Consider the following 22,578-nt stretch of genomic DNA (forward strand, 5'->3'; position numbering starts at 1 on the left):
TGTAAAAAGAAAGGAAATCTCCTTTCTACTCTGTCCCCCTTGTCTTAGATTGTCCTCTCCAAAAGACACTATTATGTAATATCACCAATACCACTAGTACTACTGCTAATATTATAGACTGCATTTATTTAGTAATAAATTTATAACAGATAACATAGTTAATATAAAATATTACATGTAAACATGATATTTGATCATATAAATAACCCAAATGCCATTATTCCCACTTTCAGTTTTTGTGCCTCATTACAAGTGTGTGTATCCACATATTCTCTCTTCCTTCTGATCTCTATATAAACACATAAAGAGAGACATACATAGATATTAGAGTAGATATGTTGGTGGTTAGGCTTATTGTGTCAACTTGATTGGCTTAAGACATGCCCAGGGGATTAGTAAAGCCCACTTCTGGGTGTCTGGATGGGTCCCAGAGGAGTGGCCTTGAAGACAATACCTGGTCCTCTGGGAATACACCATTCCCCTGCTCTGCTTCCTCTTTGCCCTGAACTAAGCAGCTCTGCTCTGCCATGCCCTTCCACCATGATGGTTTTTGCCCTGGTGCCAGCTGACCATGAACTGAATCTCCTGAACTGTGAGCCAAATTAAACTTCTTCTTTATGTTGTAGATGTCAGATACTATCTCCAAGTGGTGGAAAAGCTAAGTACTGTAACACAGAAAATAGGTACCTAAGACTAAAACTAAACCACCTGGATATTAATCTTGATTTGAGCAATTGTGTGATGAAATGAAAACACTCCCCTGTCAAAACAATAAAAATAACCAGATTGACTTAGGCCTTTCATTCACTCAGCTATTAGTTTAAAGGAACAAACCAGTCTACATAATAGTGGAGCCAATCAGATATGCAATCAAATAAAGTAAATGTTTCAAAGTTCATTCAAATTATTTTCATTGAAAAATAAAAATGAAGAATACACTCGTCACTTTTGCTAGCTATATAAGATACTTCCTCATTATTAAATAATTGTTTGGGTGGGAAATTACAGCTGTGTGTTTAACAGCATCCTTTTAAAACAAATTTTTACCTATAAAAGCATCACAATTTTACATTTAAGAGTATTTTTCTTCATTTTACAACATCTTTATTGCAATCTATACTTACTGGTAAAATGGCAATTTTGGCATGAGTTTCTTTTATGTTTTCTTTCATCATTATTATTGTTTCTTGTAATACATAATCTTCATTCTCAGTAGCTTGGTTATTGATGTGCAGTAACAAATTAGGTTTAGCTATCAAGTGAATGGCAACATCCCCAAATAGTCCTTCATCTCGGACAATTTGTAACTGAAGAATAGTGATGTTCTCTACGAGATAGAAATGTCCTAGGTAAGTAAGTGTTTCTGTTTGCTGTCAATGCTGTTCCAAGCACTCGTGGTGGGATGTTCTGCACTAGCCTTTTAGGCAGTTAAGGAACGAGGGCAAATAAAAACAACATATACTACCAAGGAATATTCTCTGCTTTGTCCTTCCCCAAAATTGGGCTGAGAATCACCATCTGCTGCCAGCCTTAGATCTCACATAAACCCCTCAGTTCTGACTCACCGCAGCCTCCTAGGTTATACACATCACACACTGTAACTGAAACCACAAAAGTCTCAGGGCCGTGCACATATAAAGGTAGAAGAGGTGACAATTACACAGGTTCAAATGACCCTTTGAAGGTGAGTAATGAAATACACAATCACCATTTAATGCCCAGTCATTAGAAAAAGTAATTTTGTTCTTATACTGTAGACGCCTATGACAAGGTTCAAAGTGTTTCACAGCAACTAATTTTTATTTTATTTCTTAGATTTTTTTCTGAGATTCTTTAATAAAATGAAATTTTTAAAAATGCCTGTCAACATTCTCCACTGGTCTATAAGTTTCTGATAATTTAATATTGTGTCTTCATTTCAAAACACAGTACAACATTCCTTATACTTACTAGGTGTTTCCGAAACATTCCATGAATGAGAAAATTAACAGATCATTTTACTGTACATAAGTCTACTATTTCTGTTATATATTTATGGTATTTAAAATCCTAGGAGCAAAACTCCAGGCCATTTTTTTCTTTCTATCAGCTCTTTAAATGAAAGTTATTTAAAAGCTGAATATTATCTGAAAACTTTAGCATCTTTACATAGTATGTTCTAAAGACACATTATACATAACCTTTTCTTTAAATAAGTCAAATGACCTTTACCTTAAATATGTGTATTATTAACTGTGTACAGTAATTATTGAAAATGTATAGAGAGAAAGTCTGAGTGAGGAAGGAGAATGTATAAAGAAACCATGAAAAAGATGAAGTAAATAAAAACCAGTCACGAATCCTTCAAAGTCTTGGCTACAGTGTTAACATTTCCATTATGTTAGTATATATTTAAAAATTATATACTTATAAGTATATAATTAAAATTAAATATTTTAGTAGCCTTATTGCTAAGCATGATCATGAAATTTACATGATCATGTAATTTAATAAAAATAAACAAAAAGGACTACAACCTACTGGAGTGAAAAGGTCGCATGAAAAATGTGCATCCCTGCTAAGTGTAAGAGAATAACACTACGCAATGAAACGTCTCCCTAAAATCCGAGAAATATGTCACAGGATTCACCTGCAGGCTCTGCCACCCTACTGAGGAGAGATCCTGAGTGCCAGCCCACCAGGCCATGGGGGGAGTCGCTGGGCAGAGTGGTGATCACGGACTTGTTTCTTTGCAGATGGATAGCGGCACCTCTGGATGGGTCCTCCACACCTTCCGTGGTAATGTGGGCAAGGGTCACAGTCACAACCTCTGATAACTCCGGTGTGTCATCCGCAAGAACAGTCAGAGTGATGGTAGACAGCGTCTGTCCTTCAGCAAATGAAATCTAAATTTTATAGAAAGAAGATTATTCAGTTTGTAATTATCACTGGGCAGTAAGAATATCAAAAGATTTGATTTTCTTTTAATATAGTCACAACTTAAATAACAAAAGATAGGTAAACAACATAATATGATTATACAAATAATCAAATGACTTTCATGTTACAAGTGTAAGATTGTTAGGAAAAAAAATAAAGTGAACCCTTTCTGAATCCTAAACGAATAAAACCTGTAGCCCAAATTTCATATCCTGTAGCCTACATTTATTTCATTATGTCACAGAGCGTAAAGTCTTTCAGAAAAGTTAAGTGCTTGATACAACATGTAAAGCTCTATAAAAATAAAAGGAGGTGGCACACTAGTTTAAACACTTTTTCTCTATTAAGCTTTTGCCAGAACTACTACACCACACAGAAGTATCATTTAACAATGAGTTAGCCAAAATAGCAGAGAGAAAGATAAGGAGACATCACACCATCTCTCTTCTCCTTTGGAGCCTCCAATGCTTAAAAAGTAAAATCCAGGGGTGGGAGATTTAGCTCAGTGGTTCCACCGCCTACCTCGCAAGTGCAAGGTTCTGAGTTCGATCCTGGTACCAAAAAAAACCAAAAAGTGAAATCCAGATTTGCTGAAAGCCATCTGAAGCCCTTGCTCCCGGAGCCCAGCCTGCTTCTTGGCCGCCATTTCCCATGGTGCCCCACTGTTTATCCATTCTCCAGCAATGTGAGCACAAACTACAATTCATCAGACTAGCAGGTCAGGGCTATGGCCACCGCTGCTGACCCAAGGAAGGCACTGATAGCTAAAACCCCAAGAGCTTTATTAATAAGATCAGGGGTCAGAAAACTGCTGCCTGCTGGCCAACTCCATTTCTCATAAACAAAGTTTGACTAGAACCCAGCCAAGCTTCTCGACTGCATACTGTCTGCCACTGCCTGCACTGCCAGCTTCACACTGTCCAGCACAACTGTGCCACAAAGATGAAGGAATCATGAAAGAGGACAGGAGGCTCACAAAGCCTAAAGTATTTACTATCTGCCCTTTACTGGAAAAACAAAAACAAAAGTAAAAAAAACGCCCTGACTCCTGAGTAAAATAATTCTTTTAAAAATACTCTACATTTAAGATAATGTTAGACATATAACTTAGAAATTCTTTTTTTTTTTTGGTACTGGGGATCGAACTCAAGTCCTTGTACTTGTGAGGCAGGCGGCAGAACCACTGAGCTAAATCCCCGGCCCTAACTTAGAAATTTTAATCATGTTGAAATGTAATTCAGAACATACAGATCCTAAGAGATCTGACTTAGTTTTGTAAGCTGGCAGGATGCAAATATTAAATATAACAGAAATTCTGAATACAGGGAAGCTCCAATGACCTTTCAAATGGTACAGGAACTTGGAACTGCTGGACTATGATATATAATTGTCCTTTTTTGAGATAACTTTATAAGGGTTCCTTTAAAATAGTTCTCAGAGAAGCATTTAGGCAAGGTTTTCTGATTAATCCATGAGGTAACCCAGGGGCCGATCTGTCTTCAACTGGAACCAAAGGCTCCCTCAGCCTCTCCTGCGAGTCATCCACTCCTCTAGCTGTGCTGCTTCCATTCTTAACCCTGAGACCCTACAGTCCTGTCCTCCAGCAGTGCATGTCAGGAGTCCTTCTCCAGCTGCTGGACCCACCCTTGGCTGGCTGTGGGAACAAGGGCTTTCATGGTCCTCATGGGGGACAGCCCAAGGCTGCAGCCCAAGCGTCTCCCCCAGAGCCACACCCTACCTAGACTGAGAAGGTGGCCTGAAGTGAAGAACTGCTAAAATGAGGTGCCAACGGCCCAGACCAAACTCGGAACAACACCAAAGGACCAACTTGGTTGCAGAACCGCCCACAGGCCCGACCTCAATTGCAACTGCTCTCGGATCACTTTCCTCCCTTCCTTACAGGTGGAACTCGCATGCCCCCCTGCCCTTCTGACTTGATCTCAGTCCATTCACAGGAAATCCAACCTACATCCTTCCACAACTTCGATCACCCTTCATGAAGGTATTTTACAAACATTTGCTCCTCGTGTACCAAAATCTTGACATCAGGTTCTCACCCCCAGTTTGGTTGGTTTTATTTTCCGCCAGTGTAATACACTGATAATTTGGCCAAGTGATGTACTGAACCAAAAAGGGATGACTTTTTCTTTACAGATAATTCTGGTTTTACAGAAAAAAACACCAACCACAGCAAGGAAACTAAAGTGCATCCCTCTCTCCAGTGCTAAGTAGGACCCCAGGGCTGACAAGGTCAACTGACTCATCTTGTCCATGCAGCAGGACTTGGTGCTGTGCAGCAACAGTAACTGTAACTTACAGTGTCTCCCGGCTTTGGAAATTACGTACCACTCCTGAGGTAGGAAATATATCATCAACACTTCCGTCGGCTTCCCACACTACCGTTACGTGACCGTATGTTCCCTTTAAGCGCTCAACATTCAAGGTGACCAGGCTATCTTGCTCCATTTCCTCCACCTGTTTATATAATGAATTCTGCAAAGACACATAGAAAGTCACAAGAGGTGACCTTGAAGTACCTAGCCAATTTTTTTTTATTTCATGTTATTATGCATTTGCAGACTTCACAGTATGAAATAACATAAGATAGAGGGAAAAACTAACAGTTAAAAAAATAATGCAAGGATGTTTATGATTTTAAAATATTCATGTTAAGGTAAGTAAAACACTAAAGCCAATAAAAAGCATTAATTTTATAGGATTATTTTTATTTTTGTCTTCCTGTTTCTATATTTTTCAAATTTTGCCCAATGAACATACATGACTTTTATACTCAGAAAGCATAAACTTTCAAAAAGTACCACATAGCACATAGAAAGTTTGTAGAACACAAAGGACACAGAGTCAGGAGAGCTGGAAAGCCTGTTTTTGCTGGGTGGATGTGGCACTTCCTCCACATCTTGGTTTCCTGCTGGTAAAATAAGAGTTGGCCCTAACAGCCTCCAACGTGCCAGCCAGGTACAACGGTGTCATGGGAATCAGGGTGCTCTTTCTGATCCTTTGCAAATGTCTCTCACCCTTAAACCCATGTCCTCTGCCATGTTGACCTATTTCTACTGATGGTGTTTCACTCTAAGCTTATGGTTTTTCTACCAGAAATACCCCTCTACCTTGTGTTAAAATCCCTTTCTTCTCTGTGTGACTATAACATTTTTCACAAAACACACACAACACCTCTTGCCAAACATTATGAACTTTTCCTTAAAATGAACAGTTTAGAAAATCCCTTCTTAAACACCTATGGCTTCTCAATAGTCAAAAAGGGAAAAATATGGAGCATAGAGATATTTTTATCTTTCTGGGAAGATTTTTCATGTCTTTTTACTACAATAATCTGAAAAAAGACTCCCTCATTAATTTCTTAAAACTTACAAAACCTATTTAGAATGCTACTTGGAGTAGAGATCCTACCCTATGCGATATTTTATATGAAACTTTAACACATTATTATAGATGTTACATAGCAATAAAATCTTGCTCAAGACAACCACAGTCCTGAAGAAAATCCCTTGATTTTAAAATATGCATATAATTATTTAGAAGAGACAATGCCTTAAAAAAAAAGAGAGAAGCCTTTTGTTGGGTCCTCATCCTCCATGAATGACAGCTGGTAAAGCAAGGCTTTTATGGAGACAGGAAACACTCAAGAAATTCTCATCATCTGCTAAGCCTCATCCCGGAAGCTGTCCAGACACCACAGCTGCACAGAGGGATTCTACGGACAGACTGGACCCAGGTTCCCAGCCCTTGCAAGGCGGCCTGACAGTGGTTTCAGTCTCTGGGGCAGCTTGGAACTAAGTGCTGAGGGGTGCAGTGTGCTCTCCGACTGCAGCCACACTCCAGGTGACAGGATGGGACCCACCCCGGAGCCCACTCTGCCCATCCCTGTCTTGGTCCTGTCCCAAGAGCCCACGGTGCCATCTCCCTGCCAGGTGCACAGCAGGCTCGCCAAGCCCGGTGCGTGCCAGGCTCTGTCATGGGACAGAGGGACAGCTGTGCCCAGAGTGGGCCCCTGGCTCCCGGGGTTTTCAGTTCCAATGAAAGGTGAGAAGTGACAGACTGTCAGTGCCACAACAAGCAAGCGAGGGTACAGAGTGATGCCGGGGTCTTGTGTCTCCACCGGGGAAGCCTCTCTGGTACATGGACTGCCAGCCCAGACCAAAAGAAAGAGAGTAACTGTGAGCGCTTGTGGGGACAGGCAGGGACAGGGACCTTCTCTGTCTTTCCAACTCCCCCAACACAGAGCCCATGTCCTGCGCCTACACTGCCCTCCCCAGAGCCACCCCCACGTGTGGCTGCTGACCCTGAATGTAGTCTAGGTGCAAAAGTACGCTGGAGTTAGACACAAGAACAAATATTTCACCAATAATTGTATGCAGATCTTACATGGAAATTATAATATTTTAGATATATTGAGTTATGTGGAATATTAACCTGACCCGCTTTCTTCTCCTTTTCTAAAATGTGCCTGCTAGAAACTTTAAAGGTCCATGTGTGGCTCTCCTATTTCTATTTGGCCTCAGCCGAGGCTGACGTGCCTATAAGTCCAGGGATGGGCCATGCTGGATCTCATTAGGATCGGAGCCTTGCAGGCAATGACTGAGGGCATGGATCAGCACACCCGAGCTCCTCCTGACCTTCCCGACCCTGCATCTCCCAGGTCTCGCTGAGGGAGATTCCTGCCTCCACAGCCCTGCCAGCCTCCAAACTGGTCTACTGCTGTCCTCACCCACTTACTCAGTGTTCTCAATACTACAGCCAGAGGGCTTAGTTTTCCTAAACTTTATTAGTACAAGTTTGCAATATGTGATGATTACATGCATTGTGGGGAGCTGGTACGTGTACAAAACACTTCTTAATTCTTCCTCTTCCCCTTCCCTACACCTCTTGGTCCCCCTCCCATTTGCAAAAAATTCTATTTCCTATCATCTATCTTTTATTTTGCTCTTTAATTTATTCGTATTTTGGGGTTTTCATATGAGTAACCATGCGGTATTGAAGCTTGTGTGTCTATTTCACTTAACATTATGATCTCAAGGTGCATCCATTTTCCCACAAATGACTCGAGTTCATCTTTCTTTATGGCAGAGTAGTACTCCGTGGTGTGTAAATACCACATTTTCTTTATCCATTCACCTGTTGATGGACATTCAGCCCGCTTCCAAGATTTATCTATTAGGAATTGTGCCGCTACAAGCATGAGTATGCATGTGTCACACTGTATTAGGACATCTTTTAACTCTTTTGGGAAGATACCTAGAAGGGAGAAACTGGGTCAAATGGAATTTCTACTTTTACTTAATTTCCATGTTTTTAAAAATGCGAGTCAGTACATCTACCCTTCTACCCCATCCCTTTCAGAAGCTCCATATTCGCTCAGAGGTCAAAGTCACCATGGTGCTAAGGGCTCATGCAGGAAAGTGTTGCCACAGCAAGGCTGAATGCCAGTCTCAAGCAGGTCTCCCTACGAGGCCAGAATGGTAAGTGGTTGCTGTGTTTGAACTGTGTGCACAAATGACGCTTTATGCCAACATGTGCTTTCCTTCTGGGAGTCTGGGATTTTGGTAGGTGCCAGGCACAGGGTGCCTACATGCCCAACCTCCAATTAAAACCTCAGCCAGTGAGACTTCTGGTGAGCCTCTCTGGGTGGCAAAGTTGTGCAGACTGATGGCAAGGAAATTAAGTGCACCTCGTGTGGCTCCTCTGCAAGGCCGCTCTTGGATGCTTATGCCTGCTTTCTCCCATACTTCACCCCACAAGCAGAAATCAGTCTCTCCTCGATGATTTTCTGTTGTTCATTTTGCTATCATAAATCACAGCCAGGAGTATGAGGGACACTAAGGCTACGAGTGCTCGGAGGGAATCGTCAGCACTGTGGGTGCCGTGGGGTCTGACACAGGGTCCCCTCTCTGCCCTTCTCTGCTGTGTACCGAGTGCAGCCATCGCAGCCTCCCGTCTGCTCCACACTGGCCAGGTCTCAGCGCAGGCCTTTGTCTTAGCTGTCCCAAACCTGGAGGTGCACACGGCTCACTCCTGACCCCCCGCTGGCCTCTGCTCTTCTGTCACTTTCTCCATGCAGCCCTGCCTGATCCCCTAAATTTGATTTTCCCACCTACAACCTTCCGCCCCCTGTACGCGCCTCATGCCTTCCCTGCCAGCTCCTGTTAGGATCTGGGTCTGGATGCACCCCCCCCCCCCCAGCCTCATGCAGTCAGAGGTGGCTGAATCTAGAGGCTGTGATTCTGGGATTAATGGCGTGTGATTACTACACCACTGCACAGGAGTGATTGGTCTGGCACCAGCCTAATTCCGGTCGTCTGGATAAAAGGGCAGAAAGAAGCTGTTAAGGCCCCTTGTTGCTTCTGCTGTCTTCCACTGCCACCCTGCCTTGGAGCCGCCCAATTATGGACTGAAACCGCTACAAACTGTGAGCCAAATACACCTGACCCCTTTTACTTTGGGCGTTGGGTATTTCGCTTCAGCAACAAGAGAGAAGTAACCGAGACAGCCCCTGCAGCTCTTCCTCCATTAGGCACAGTGCCCTTCTCCTGTGTCTGTGCTGACTGCCTCTCTTCCCTCTCGCCCTAGGTTTAAGGACCACAAATACAGATTTTTGCTATCTCACTCTGCGACATGTCTTTAGCCTCTGGTACAGTATCGGGAACATACACGTGCTGGTGTTTGGTAGAAGTCTGTGCCTGGATCCATGAATGAGTGAAAGGCAAGTGGGCGGGCTCATTACCCAGTTCTGGCCAGCAAGGGGTAAGGAGTTTTTCTAGAGGCTTTAGGAAATTTCTCCCTCAACTGAACAGTCACATAAAGCACCTCTCTGTTCCTAACTGGACATGAACAGAAAGCAGCAGCCCAACGATGACAGCAGTCTTGAAACAACTAAAGAGAGGACCAGCTTTGTATCAATGAAGGGAAAGGGGGAAGGGCCTGAACAGGGTGACACAGGACATGCCCAGCCCAGCCCAGCCCAGCCCAGCCTAGGGCTCCCCTTCTGGGGGACACGCTCTTAGCTCTTAAGCCAGCTCGATCAGGCTTTGCTTCTGTGCAGAAGACTGTGGAGAGAGATACCAACAGCTACAGATACAACTCTAGTTATGGAGCCAGAACACACTTCACAGATGGGGATAATGACACACGTGGGAGGAGTGGCTGTCCTGCCACTCAGTCTGGGCCCGGGAGCACACTGAGAGCTTTGCATAGTTCTCCTGAGGACCAGGGCATCCAGGCACGGACCATGCACACACGGTGGCAGCCCCTCTCTGTCCCCACCCCCAGGAATAGATCTGTGTGTGACACAAGCGTTCCTGGGGCATTTAGAATCTGTTCCATCGTTGTGGCCTGGTAAGGCTGCCCGGAGACCAACTGTTAACACACCCAATCTAATCCTGTAAACAGAATAAACGATTAGGACAGGTTGTCCTAGAGAGCCAGTGTATAGGGCTGGAGGCTGTAAGCTGTCGCCAGGAGTCATCTTAGCACGCAGAGTCCGGGTGAAGCAGTGCCAAAAGGGGTGAGAAAGGCTGAAAACACACAAAGCCCTGCGCACCCCTGAGCGCTGATTCAGAGGAATCTGTCAGCACCAGAATAAAGCATCTCGAGCATCTCAAGCCGGACGGATGGAGCCTTCGGGGCTCTTACCTGGGCAAATGCGACCACTCCGTGCGCATCATCGTTAGACAGAATTGTTATTTTCACAGAGCCGTGGGTTCCAATCTCTGCCCCGCCTGTGGGATTTTTAAGCTGAACTCTGAAGGACTCCTCCTCTTCTGGAACTGCATCGTCCAGGATAGTCACTGCTATTATAGCTTCTCTGTCGCCAGGTTCAAATATCAATTCACCTGAACTGGTGCAACAAGTCCCAGTAAAGTAAGTCAACAATAGCAATTTAAGGTAAAGACACAGCAGAGTCCTCATGAAATTCATTACTCTGAATAATATTATTTTGAAAAATTACAGTAACTTATAAATAAAAATTTTATACAAAATAAGCAAAGAATACTGATGAACTCAGTAGATGTGAGAAATATGGGTAATATCCACATTTCTGGCTGATAAAAGCTCTTATGTTCTGTATGTTTTGCGGTCACCAAGACTTAGAAATGGCGTGGAAGGCGGTGGGGAGAGCCCAGCAGGCATGGAAGGCCGAGCCTACCCGGGGACGAAGTCGGACTGGCTGGAGACGGAGGCCAGCTCCAGCACGTGAGAGTGAGGCACGCCGGCCACCAACACTAAGCTCTTGCTTGAGTTGAGGGACCTCACTGTGACAGATGCCGCTGCGTGAGCAGAAGGGGCTTCCAGCAGGAGAGAGAACTGGCTCCGCCCAGAATCCCAGCCATAGAGCGCAGACGCCTCTGGGCCAGCCAGAAGTATGTGGGCTGTGAAGAGGGAAGGGAGACAGAACAGAGAGAGGTGATCTGCACCATGCACTCACCCACCACTGCTTCCCAAGCAAAACCTTTCACACTTTCAAAGCTCCATTTGGACTTTTTCTTTCTTTTCTTTTCTTTTTATTTTGCGACAGGGTCTCACTAAGTCGTTAAGTTGCCCAAGAGGAGTTAGATTTTTGAGATCCTCCTGCCTCAGCTTCCAGAGTGCTGGAACTACACGAGTATGCCACACCTAGCTCCATTTTGATTTCTGAAGTAAATATAATTTCATTGCTGAAATAACTGAATATAAAGAATAATTTCTGAGTATTGTGGAATCATCAATCTAGTCTGACAATATACCCACACGTTTTAAGAAAAAACAAACCACAGGCTGATAAAACCCAGACAGACTTGGACTCTTTTGTAACTATCTCAATGTTTATTTAAAAGTATCTTTTCAAAAGGAAAAAATATCCATAACTGGGCCGGGGATTTAGCTCAGTGGTTTCACCACCTGCTGCACAAGTGCAAGGACCCGAGTTCGATCCCCGGTATCAAAAAAAAAAAAATCCATAATTCTCATCACTAAATGTTTCACTTTTTGTGTTTTTATCTCTAGCCACCACCCATGTGAATTTAAATTGATAGTTATAAGCAGTATAAAGAATTCTCAATGATCTTCTGTTTTTATATCATACTTTTATATGCGGCTGCATTGTGTTCAAGTTATAATCTTAATGCATAAATAATAACCCTAAGTTGATCTTTAAGATATATTTAATAATTTCCCCAAATTGAATATTTGTTGTTACTGTTTTACATTTAACTTTTCAAGATTAAGTAGAGATAGAATTCTTCTTTTTCTTTTCTTATGCCACTGGGGGAACTGAACCCAGGGACTTCACACTGAGCCACATCCCCGGCCCCTCTTCATCTCTTATTTTGAGACAGGGTCTCACTAGGTTGCCCAGGCTGAGCGTGAGCTCCCTACCCTCCTGCCTCAGCTTCCCAGAGTGCTGGGATGACAGGGCTGTGCCACCATGCCTGGCTTGCCAATACTTTTTGAAATGTTATCAGAAAATCATGTTTTTGTCAATTAAAAACAATGGCACATAAGGGCCGGGGATTTAACTCAGTGGTTTCGTCGCCTGCCTCGAAAGCACAAGGACCCCCCAGTACCAAAAAAGAAAAAAAAAAAACAAACCAATGGCACATATTTGTATCTACAGAGTCTGGGTACAAACATGGACTAACAAAATAAAAAATTACAGAAAAAATATACAACAAAATGCACTAGATACAAATAATAAATTTAAACATTCACATTTTTTAGGTCGTTCACATTTGTAGCAGTTAATTTAAGTACAGTTTAGTACATAATGCATAAACAGTAAAGAATGTCAAGAAAGGTGCTGTTGATACACTTAAACCTCTAAATGGTGATACCTCTGTAAAGCTGGACACATTCAGAAAAGAATGAGGTCAGGTGCATCTCAACATCCCTGGAGTGTAGCTGACACACAGCTCAAAGGACACTGCGAACCAACCCCTCTGAGCACCACTGGACCTGCTCCCTTCATCCCGCCTCTCACCAAGGCTTCTTTCTAACCAAGCGCTGCTGCACACGTCGCATCATGTACAGAGACCACTGTGCTGATGGAGGGCCAGGGAGCTGCGCTCTTGCTGCTGCCGGGCATCGAGGTACAGCCTCACCCTGCATCACACTGGCAGAGCAGAGGCCACAGAATAAGCTCGAGGTATGCTTTTTACTGAACGTACATCACTTTTACACCGTTATAAAGTCAGTAATTGCAAAATACTAGCCCGAACCATTGTAAATTGGGGCCATCTGTATATGCATGCAGAAAACATTTTCTCAGAAAGCAACATTTGTACTCTATAAGAGCATGAAATTGAGCCAGAGAATTTACAAGGAAAAAAATCTTAAACCTCAACACTCAAGAGCCAAATTTTAACTACCACTGATCATAGAATCCTCCTCCATTTAGTAACACTATAAAAAACAGAAGTGTGTCAAAGGAAGGCCTCTGAGGAGACAGTTTAAAGAGTGTGGGTAAAGAGATGTTTCAGGACTAAATGCCCGGAAGTTAGCAGCGCTCCTAACATACAGAGCTGTGGGAATGTGAGGATGGACCAGCAAGAGAAAGTGCAGCCGGTCGGGGAGAGCTGCATGGGGAGCAGCATCCTCAGGCAACGGGCGAGCTCGGGGCAGGAGCTGAGGGGTCCTGAGGAAGGCCCGGGACAAGGCACGTCCTCCACGGGGCACTGTGGGGGCATCTGGGAGCTGGGAGGCAATGGCTGGCGCCTGGCCTGGAAGTCAGGCTCACATGGTGTAGTGCACATGGGCCACACGGGTGTGAGCATCTCTGTCCCCAGGTGCCCTGAACACTGACGAAGAAAACGCAGGGGTGCAGGGAGTGGTGCTTTCATCCAGATGACTTCCACAGTTGAGGTTCTGGTGATGCTGACAGTTTGGGGAAATCAGCAGAGAGATACGTGTCTCTCCACAGCATGAAGCATGCAGAAGTTTACATGAGATTAGAGTAAAGGGCTGGAATAGGATTAGGGACATAGTAAGCAAGTGTTAGCTATGGAGTTCCGTATTTTTCCACTCCTTTTCCCAAATATACTCCTTCAAATTCTCTTCAAACAGTGGAGTTCAACAAGGTTCATTTGGAAGCCCCCTTCTCACGCAAGTATATAATCTCTTTCTAGACCATTCCATCTCTACCGTGGAACAGTGATCCTCCGTACTGATGAATTCCCAATATACGCTTGTAATGAAACATGCTCTTCTGAGCTCCAACTAGGAATGTTTGCTCATGGGCATCTCAAATTTACCATATCCCACCAAGTTCATTATCTCCAGCCCCAAAACGGTAGTCCTCCTGCAAGCGTGCATGGGAACAGTCACAGCTCTGTGTACCCCTCCCTTGCAGAGACAGGTGAGCCCCATTCTGACCACCGCCAGCTGCCATGGGCTCTCCTGCCACCTCTTCTGAATCTGCCCACTGGGGCTTTCCACTGCACCACAGTCACTTCCTGACTCCCCATCAACATCTAGCCGGAAGTAGGACGTCAGCCTCATGTCTTCACAAAAATTCTCCTACCAGCTTCTCAGTTTTTCTCACAAAGGTACAGAGAGCCACTCTCTCCCAAGCCCCACCACCATCCCTCACATTTTCCACCTCCTCTTCATCTTCTCTTAAAAGCCACCCCAGCACTCTGAGAGTAGAGACCATAAGCCTTGAAGTCCCCGTCTACTGGTCTGATGAATGTTCGGTTCTACCACGTACCACCCTTCCCTGACACCTGTGGTGGCCATGTGTCTCTTCTGGCCCGTCCCTGCAGGAACATGGCTTCCCCGCACTTGACCTCTGGGCACAGGCTGCTACACCCTTTGGCCACACCTCATCTCACGCCTCTCTTTGCCTCTCACTCTTCCCCAACCCGGATTTGTCAACTCAAGAGTTCTTCCTTAGAAGGCTTTCTGAGTATCCCTCAAATCAAGTCAAGTCCTCTCCATTTTGTCTTACAACAGTACTTCATTCCATTCCTCTATGGCTAGAATCTTATTTTGGGGTGTGTGTGTGTATGTGTCTGTGTGTGTGTCTGTGTGTGTCTGTGTGTGTGTCTGTGTGTGTGTGTTAACTTCTCCAGGACAGGGACCTGTGATTTTTCAGTTTACTCTTTCCCCCAAAACCTACCACTCTGTATAGCCATAATTGGCATGGAAAAACATCTATTAACTAATAAGAGAGAGAGAGGAGATGGGAAGAGAAATTTACATGCCTTGTAGTCTTGGTTATATTCACTCTTCTTCTTCCATTTAAAGAATTCACTCACCGCCCAATAATCTCTGCCAAGTCATTAACCAGAATAAAACACATGGTCCTCATAGTCATGGCTCCAACCGAACAGCTTTAATAAAATATTTGACGAGTTCAAAATGAGAAAGTCCTTTAACATTATTTAATACATAATTTTAGCTTTCAGGGACCTATAATAAGCCATTCTAAATAATTACCTACAATCTTTTCATACTTCTAAAACCTCAAGTCACAGAAACAAAAGGAATAAAGAAGCCTCACATTGGGTCCCTTAATAAATCTCTAGCAAAACTCTCCAGAAATTCTTTCAGAACCTATGCCTATTATATTTTTAAAAAATCTTTAAAGAGAATTCTATAACTCTAATTCATGGCCCATCTCGGCAGCCCACTTCATCCTTAGAAACATTCATTAGACAACTATTCTGAATAATAATAAGGGACTCAAGTAGACACAGTCCACTTGAAACCTTGAGGTATAAGAGAAGCAAACATCTTAAAGGCACAAAATTAAAAGACAAATAGAGAAAACTAAACAGATTCATGATGAAAGACACACACTGTTCTCATAAATCAATCGTTACGTGACGGAGAAACTTGGTGAAGTAGACCACAGAATGGCGTTCCACTGAATGCCCTGCATGGGGCTGTGGACGAGGTAACACAGCTTTTTAAGGAGGTGACGAACAGCATGGACAGCACAGGACGGGTAGCAGGGAGGCCAGTGCTGAGGTGGGAAAGCCATGGGACAGTCCAGATGGGAGGAAGGGCCTGGGGGGACAGGGTACAAACGCAGGGCTGAGGGCAACGTAGGAAACATGGAGATGAAATACAATGAGATTTTTAAAAATTCTATTAAAAATTAGAGGCAAGTAACCTCTGATTCCTGGTCAGGGCTGAGGTGACCTAAGACGACAGCACCCTAAGTTCACAGTGTTAGCAGAGAAAGCAGCTGTCCAGCACCTAAAAGAAAAGCTCCAAAACAGGCCCTGGTGTTTGTGTGCAGCCTTCTTGTCTTCTCAGTACATTTTAACTTTGTGTGCTTTAACCTTCAGGAGCTCAACTACCACACACATCAATGTCTCCAAATCAAGGCCTCTTTCTGACTTCCCCTGATGCTTTTTTTACATCACCTCAAACTAAAGGCATCACGAACCAAGCTCACCATGATTCCTGCTAAAAGCACTTCCCCTGGATCTTAGTTTCCATGTTCTTCTCTTCTCAGGTGCCAGGGTGTGATGATGCTTGCTGCCACACTGTGCAGTCGTGGAGTACTGCTGAGCCTTCTTTTCAAGAGCCCCTGACAATATGAGTCTTCATTTCCAACTTCTCACTCCAGCTCAGGGCTTTCTTCAACTACTATCTGTGCAGGCCACGTCACCCATAACGCTTCACACACCAAAGGGAGGGGCACTGTAAAGGATGGCTTTGATCTCACTTCTCTTTGAAATGCCATTAGGTAGTGCTCAGTGTGTGGTCTAGGAGCCCCTAAGAGTCCTTGAGACCCTTTTACAAAATCTGTGAGGTCAAAGCTTATTTTCAAAATAGTACGATGATGCTTGTCTACTTCACTTATGGGTCTCTAGTCAAACTTTCAGTAGTTCTGAGGGATAATATCGCAATAGGCTGAAAGCAGGCAGCAAAATCCAGATGTAGAAAGACAAATGCTGTCTGCTCAGTCTCACTTATTCAGGGTGAGTTTCCCTTATCAGAAATGTGTAAAACCAGAAGTGTTTTGAATTTCAGACTTTTTACAGATTTGGGGATATGCCGATATATGAAATATCTTGGGGGTGAGACCCAAAATCTAAACTCAAATTTGCAATTTATATAGGTATTATGAATGTACCCTGAAGGTAGTTTTTTATACAATGTTTTTAATAATCTTGTGTTTAAAGTTTTATAGTGTAGAATTTTTCATTCCTGCCACCATGTCAATGCTCAAGAAGTTTCAGCTAGGGCGGGGATGCAGCTCAGTGGTGCCATGACTGCCTGGCAAGCACAAAGCCCTGAGTTCAGTTCCCAGTACCAAAAAAAAGAAAGATGAAGTTTCAGCTTTTAGAGTATTTCAAATTTCAGATTTTCATGCTACAAATGCTCAACCTGTATGCAGAATCTAGAAGTGCTGCAGTCATAGAGACAGGAAGTAGAAGGGTGGCTGCCCAGGGTCTGAAAGGGTCGGGAGAGAAGGGTTTCGGTCAAAGGCACAAACTTCAGTTCTGGGTAAGTTCGGGGGTCTCACGGATAGCATGGTGACTACCAGGACTCGTAAGGTAACTTGCAGTTTGCTGAGAGTAAGAAGGTCTCAGGTGTTCTCCTGACAAAGAAGGGCAGATACGTGAAGTGAGGAAAAGGTCAGTCAGCTTGATCAAGGCCGTCGTTTCCAAAGCTGAACACAGAGCAAACGTGCATATCACACTGAGCAGCTTAAATGTATGTAAGATTTATTTGACAGTCACACTTAAATGCAGCTGGAAAAAAGCTAAGGAGTTAATCTGAAGAAAGAGACAATCCAAATATCATCTATTAGAACAGCCATTAAAGAGTTTCTCATATATTTTTTAATGCCACTCTTGACAAATTATCTTGTTTTTAGGAAATATAAGGGTTTTCTTAACTAAGTTGTGTTACTGATGTTTATATGTAATGCATATATTATCATTTAAAAATAAACTAATGAACATATTTTAAAGTTTCCCTGTTCTAGCATCATAAACATCAATGGATATAATCCACACAAAAGTTTCTGAGGTCCTGAAACAGTGAACAGTGAAAAGTTCCTAAGACCCAATGCTTGAAAATACCTGGACCCAAAGCACAAGGCAGGCGAGGACCTTCCCGGGGACCAGGAGCGGGTCTCCCTGAACTCAGCTCGGCGACACTCTACCAAGTCCTCCGCTGCCACACGGCCACCTGCTAGTGGTGCCCTCAAGGCCACAGACACTTCCGCTGCCTTCCCTGTGCTCGCGCCTCTCCCTGCTAACCCCCTCGGGTGCGGGCCAGGCTGCCCTTCCACCCCTCCCCGAGAAATGGGTATAATTGGCTCTCTGCCTCAAGTTGGTGTCTTAACATTTGTCTTGCTTCTCTAACCAGACTGCAAGACTTTAAAGGGAAGGAATTCTTTCTTAACATTATAGTGGCTTACACCTAATGTCAGAGGAGTCACTGTGTGCTGCTTCCTTCATACAGAAATGTCATGTATCATTCTCTGAGCAGGTCTGTGATTCAGGCCAATTCACCTGTGCGGCCCTTGGCCTTTGACGCCAGGTTCCTCTGGGCACCCTGACAGGAGACCACTGACCCACTAACTGTGTCCCCTGCTTACTGCTGAGGCAGCCTGCCCAGGTCACCACGCCAGCTGGCCTGCCAGGCAACTCCTGCCAAGCCTGAAATAACCCACAGCCTCTGACAGCAGAGACACTAGCACCCTTGGGAACAGACTCTGCTTCTGAAACCTCAGCGATGAGAAACACTGCTTAGGTTTCCGTAATGTGGATGAAGTACAGAGACGAGGAGGGATTCCAGGCTCCGACAGAGGCTCAGGGAAACAGAACAAGGGCAGCAAAGCCCTTACTGTCATTTCCTGACTCCTCAAAAATCCTTCAATGCAAGTATCTGTTCTGCTCTTACATAGACTTTCATATTTTAAAAATATATATTTATGTCACTCTTCATTATTCTCTTTTTTTTTAATTTTATTTTTTTATTCTCTCTCTTTTTTTGGTACCAGGGATCAAACTCAGGATGTTGCACTTACGAGGCAGGCAGTGGAACCATTGAGCTAAATCCCCATCCCACTCTTCATTATTCTCTAAACAAAAGAAACATCAAAAGAAATATACTCTCTACTCTTCATTAATATTCTCCTCCATAATTTAGTCATTTTATTTCTCTCAAGAACAGTGCACATTTGAAAAGCAGGAATCCTTTTGAAACTCTAGGACTTCTGGGAGGATTTTAGCCAAGTTTCATTTTATACTCCCATTATGATACCAACTGTCTGGCAAAGCGACACTTTATCAAATTCCATGAGACGAAAATCACTGTGGCTTTCCACGCCATCTTTTGTGTTGGTTAGCAGTTGAAAAGTCCTTACCTATTCCCGACGCTGGTGTGAAGGAATGGATTCTGTTCACAGTGGCAAAGTCCACGGACTGGAAATACCTGAAAGAAGGTTGCCCTGTCTCCCAGATGAAAATCTCAATGGAGTTCTGATCACCTACAATAATGGGATAAATCAACTTCAGATGAAAGCCACAGAAACAGATGGACAAAATTACACAGTAAGACTATCATAGACTATTAAATTTAATTTAAATAAATTTTCTCAGAATCCAATTAATTTCACCAAGCTACATCCTAGTAAGAAACACTTCAGAAGTCTTTTAGCATTTACACTACATTAAGTGTACACATGGCACTTTTTAAAAAATAACAAGGATGAAATGTTTTATTTTTTAGGATTGGGATTTTATGTATGAAAGTTTCAGTAAGCAGAAGAAAGCACATTCTTATTCAGGGAGTATTTTGCAACATTCTTATCAAAAGTTGCTAAACATTATTTATCAGTACTATAAAGTATCCATGGCATCCCAAGTATATCTATGTAAAAAGCTGCATGTTTGTACTTGGGGAGTAAAAGCTTCACACAGATGTTCCCACTTTACCTACCCACTACCAATTTTATTTCAACATAACTTTAAAATGGTGGTTCAGAACACCACAGTATTGCAGACATGTAATTTTTTCCAACTGCCAGTTAATATTTATCCATCAAGAAATAGTCTATTGATTATATAAAAAGTTATTACAAAGTATTTTTGTATAAAACACGTAAGTGCCACGTGACTTTTACAATAATTATAAATGCACTAGAAACATGATATCTTCTCACCTAGAGAGATATTTTTGGCAAAAATTAAGTAAACATCATTGCCCAAAGACAAAGTCTCGAGTTGTGTTGTCCCGCTGACAGGCAGCTCTTGAGAGGTAGCAAACACACCGCTGGACCATCGGAGCACCAGGGCAGCGTCTGCCTGGGAAAGGGTCAGGAACACAGAGCCGCCCCGCAGGAACATGGCTGTGGCCAGCACCCCGCGCACAGGGAGCTTCTGATGCGGCACGAAGATACCTCCCGTCCATCTGAAGACCTGGGGGAAACAAACAGGCAAACAGACTGCATGGCCGCAAATCTCGATCCCGTGAGAATTCAACCCGGCTCATGGGTTTGCTCTCTTTCATGTAGTTAGGAGGATGCCCTCATAAAAGGGGAAAATACCAAAATCACTGTTTTCTCCTTTTTTTTTTTTTTAGCTCTGTGTGTGTGTGTGTGTGTGTAATGAAAGAAACAGAAGTTATGTTGAAATCAGTATCAAATATACATCTGGGCAGAGGAAAGGGAAAGCCAAAAATAGAAGAGAATTAAACCAAACATGAAAGGTTTATAACCAGACACAAAACTTTCTGATGTGGCAAAGTCACTACCAGAAGCTCAAGCAATGAACAGAGAAACACCCAGACTATTTCATCTTCCTGGCAGCAACACCTACAAGACTTCAGGTAGGTGCTCACACATTTAAAATTAAAAGAAAATTCACAATCTACCTGGTTTCTCCTACAGCTGGTCACTGTCATAAAGACTTAGTCAACACTCAGGACCTTTGAAACGAGCACTAAGGTAGCAGCTGTGGATGCGGTGGCCTCTTCACTTAGGGATCTCATTCGGTTAAATTATCATTATTTGTGGATGACAGGATCCTCTACATAAAAAACCCCAAAACGGGCTGGGGATTTAGCTCAGTGGTTTTGCCGCCTGCTGCGCAAGTGCAAGGACCCTAGTTTGATCTCTGGTACCAAAAAAAAAAACCCCAAAAACTTCTACCAAAAGACTCCTGGAATTAATAACAAAATTCAGTAGCATAGCAGGATATAAAATCAATACACAAAAGTCAATAGTGTTACTGTACACTAATAATGAACTCAATGACAAAGAAATTAGGAAAACAATAACATTTACAATAGAACCAAGAAAAATTAAATACTTGGGCTTTAACCTAACTAAGGAAGTGAAAGACCTCTACAATGAAAACTGTAGTACTCTGAAAAAGGAAATCAAAGAGGACATCAGAAAATAGAACGTATCTTCTGTCCCTGGATAGGCAAAACCAGATACTCAAAATGACCATACTTCTCAACCTGTTATATAATTTAATGCAATTCCAGTCAAAATACCAATGGCATTCCTCAGAGAACTACAGAAAATTCTAAGATTTCCCAGTTAGAAAAGAGAGAAGGAGACTGAGAAGGATAACACACACCGAGTGAGGGGGGTACAATCTGTGGGGCCACCAGAGAGCCTGTCACATGCTGATGAGAAGCAACGTCAGGTAAGAGACACAGCCTTGCCCTGCTGCCACTGGGGGCTCGAGGAAGGAAAGACAAAGTATGATGACCAACTGCAGGGGGAGAAAAGAAACAGAAACCCAAAGAGGATGAGATCAGGGAAGGGATTTATTTTAAACTGCACAACTCTCGACTACTTATGCCAAGTGCCACACTGCCGCCCGGAGAGAAATGCCTATGATGGAGGGAAAATGGAAGCCTTAGGAGGGCCAGAGGGGCACCCATGGAAGAAGGCGGACTTCCACAGAAGGACGCGTCCCCCATCGCAGCAGGAAGGAGCACAGAGCAGGTTTCAAGTGGGATTTTTAATTTGGTGCTGGGAAAAGAGTAATCTCCCCTCTAGGAGCTTTCATTTCAACAAGTCTTAAACTGAAAGTGAGAAGATGTGAAGCAGGTACAGGAGTCTGAGTGATAAAAATTACCCCACAAGCATTATGAGGATTACAAGAGAAATGTGGGATTTCTGGGGTGATGGTGGGTGCCCATATGGTAATGTTAATCATGAATTTGCAGGGATCCCATCTGTCTAGTTGTGTGATTTTTCTCTATGAAAATTTCCAAATCAGTTACATTCTAATTAAATATTCATGCTTATTATTACATTTGCTCTGACTCTTGAAGAAAACATAAATATTCATAGCGCTGTTGTTTAAAAATTAACTGTGACCAATTAGTATTTATATTCTCCTTTACTATTCTACAATCAAATTATGGTTCTCAATTATATAAAATCTACAGACCATATCTGACAGATTTCAATTATAGTATTTTTAAAAAGGGGAAAAACTTCATTTTAAAAGAATCAAACCTGAGTTAATTCGGAATCATCTCTTTGACTTGCAACAATTAAATAATCTTGATTGTCTGAAGTAAAATATTTTACTTGGGAACTTTCTGAAATAATAATTGTTTGAACCTGCAAGGAAGAGTGGGAATAAAAGTGTAAAGGAGATTTTTAACTAAGAAAGGCAATGAATACAGGAACAGTATGAATATTTAAAGTTCAAG

The 22,578-nt window shown here is 43.0% G+C and overlaps 1 protein-coding gene across 7 annotated transcripts in view; it reads right to left on the reverse strand.

The window, feature by feature from the left end:
* The window catches only part of Adgrv1 (adhesion G protein-coupled receptor V1), a 483,421-nt gene that overhangs the window by 303,146 nt on the left and 157,697 nt on the right, over positions 1-22,578 (reverse strand). For all 7 annotated transcript variants that reach the window (XR_015438967.1, XR_015438966.1, XM_087180966.1 and 4 more), the window contains 8 exons: positions 22,379-22,486; positions 20,063-20,318; positions 19,265-19,387; positions 11,102-11,324; positions 10,588-10,792; positions 5,266-5,412; positions 2,630-2,885; positions 1,125-1,327 (listed from right to left, as the gene is read on the reverse strand). Coding sequence is in view for 5 of the 7 variants with exons in the window: in XM_087180966.1 (XP_087037092.1) it covers positions 1,125-1,327; positions 2,630-2,885; positions 5,266-5,412; positions 10,588-10,792; positions 11,102-11,324; positions 19,265-19,387; positions 20,063-20,318; positions 22,379-22,486 (1,521 nt within the window). In the remaining 2 variants the exon portion in view is untranslated. The remainder of the gene's footprint in view (positions 1-1,124; positions 1,328-2,629; positions 2,886-5,265; positions 5,413-10,587; positions 10,793-11,101; positions 11,325-19,264; positions 19,388-20,062; positions 20,319-22,378; positions 22,487-22,578) is intronic.

The sequence above is a fragment of the Heterocephalus glaber genome, unplaced genomic scaffold, assembly GCF_053883595.1.
Source record: "Heterocephalus glaber isolate CG9 unplaced genomic scaffold, H.glaber_assembly_v1.0 deba00001465, whole genome shotgun sequence".
NCBI lineage: Eukaryota > Metazoa > Chordata > Mammalia > Rodentia > Bathyergidae > Heterocephalus > Heterocephalus glaber.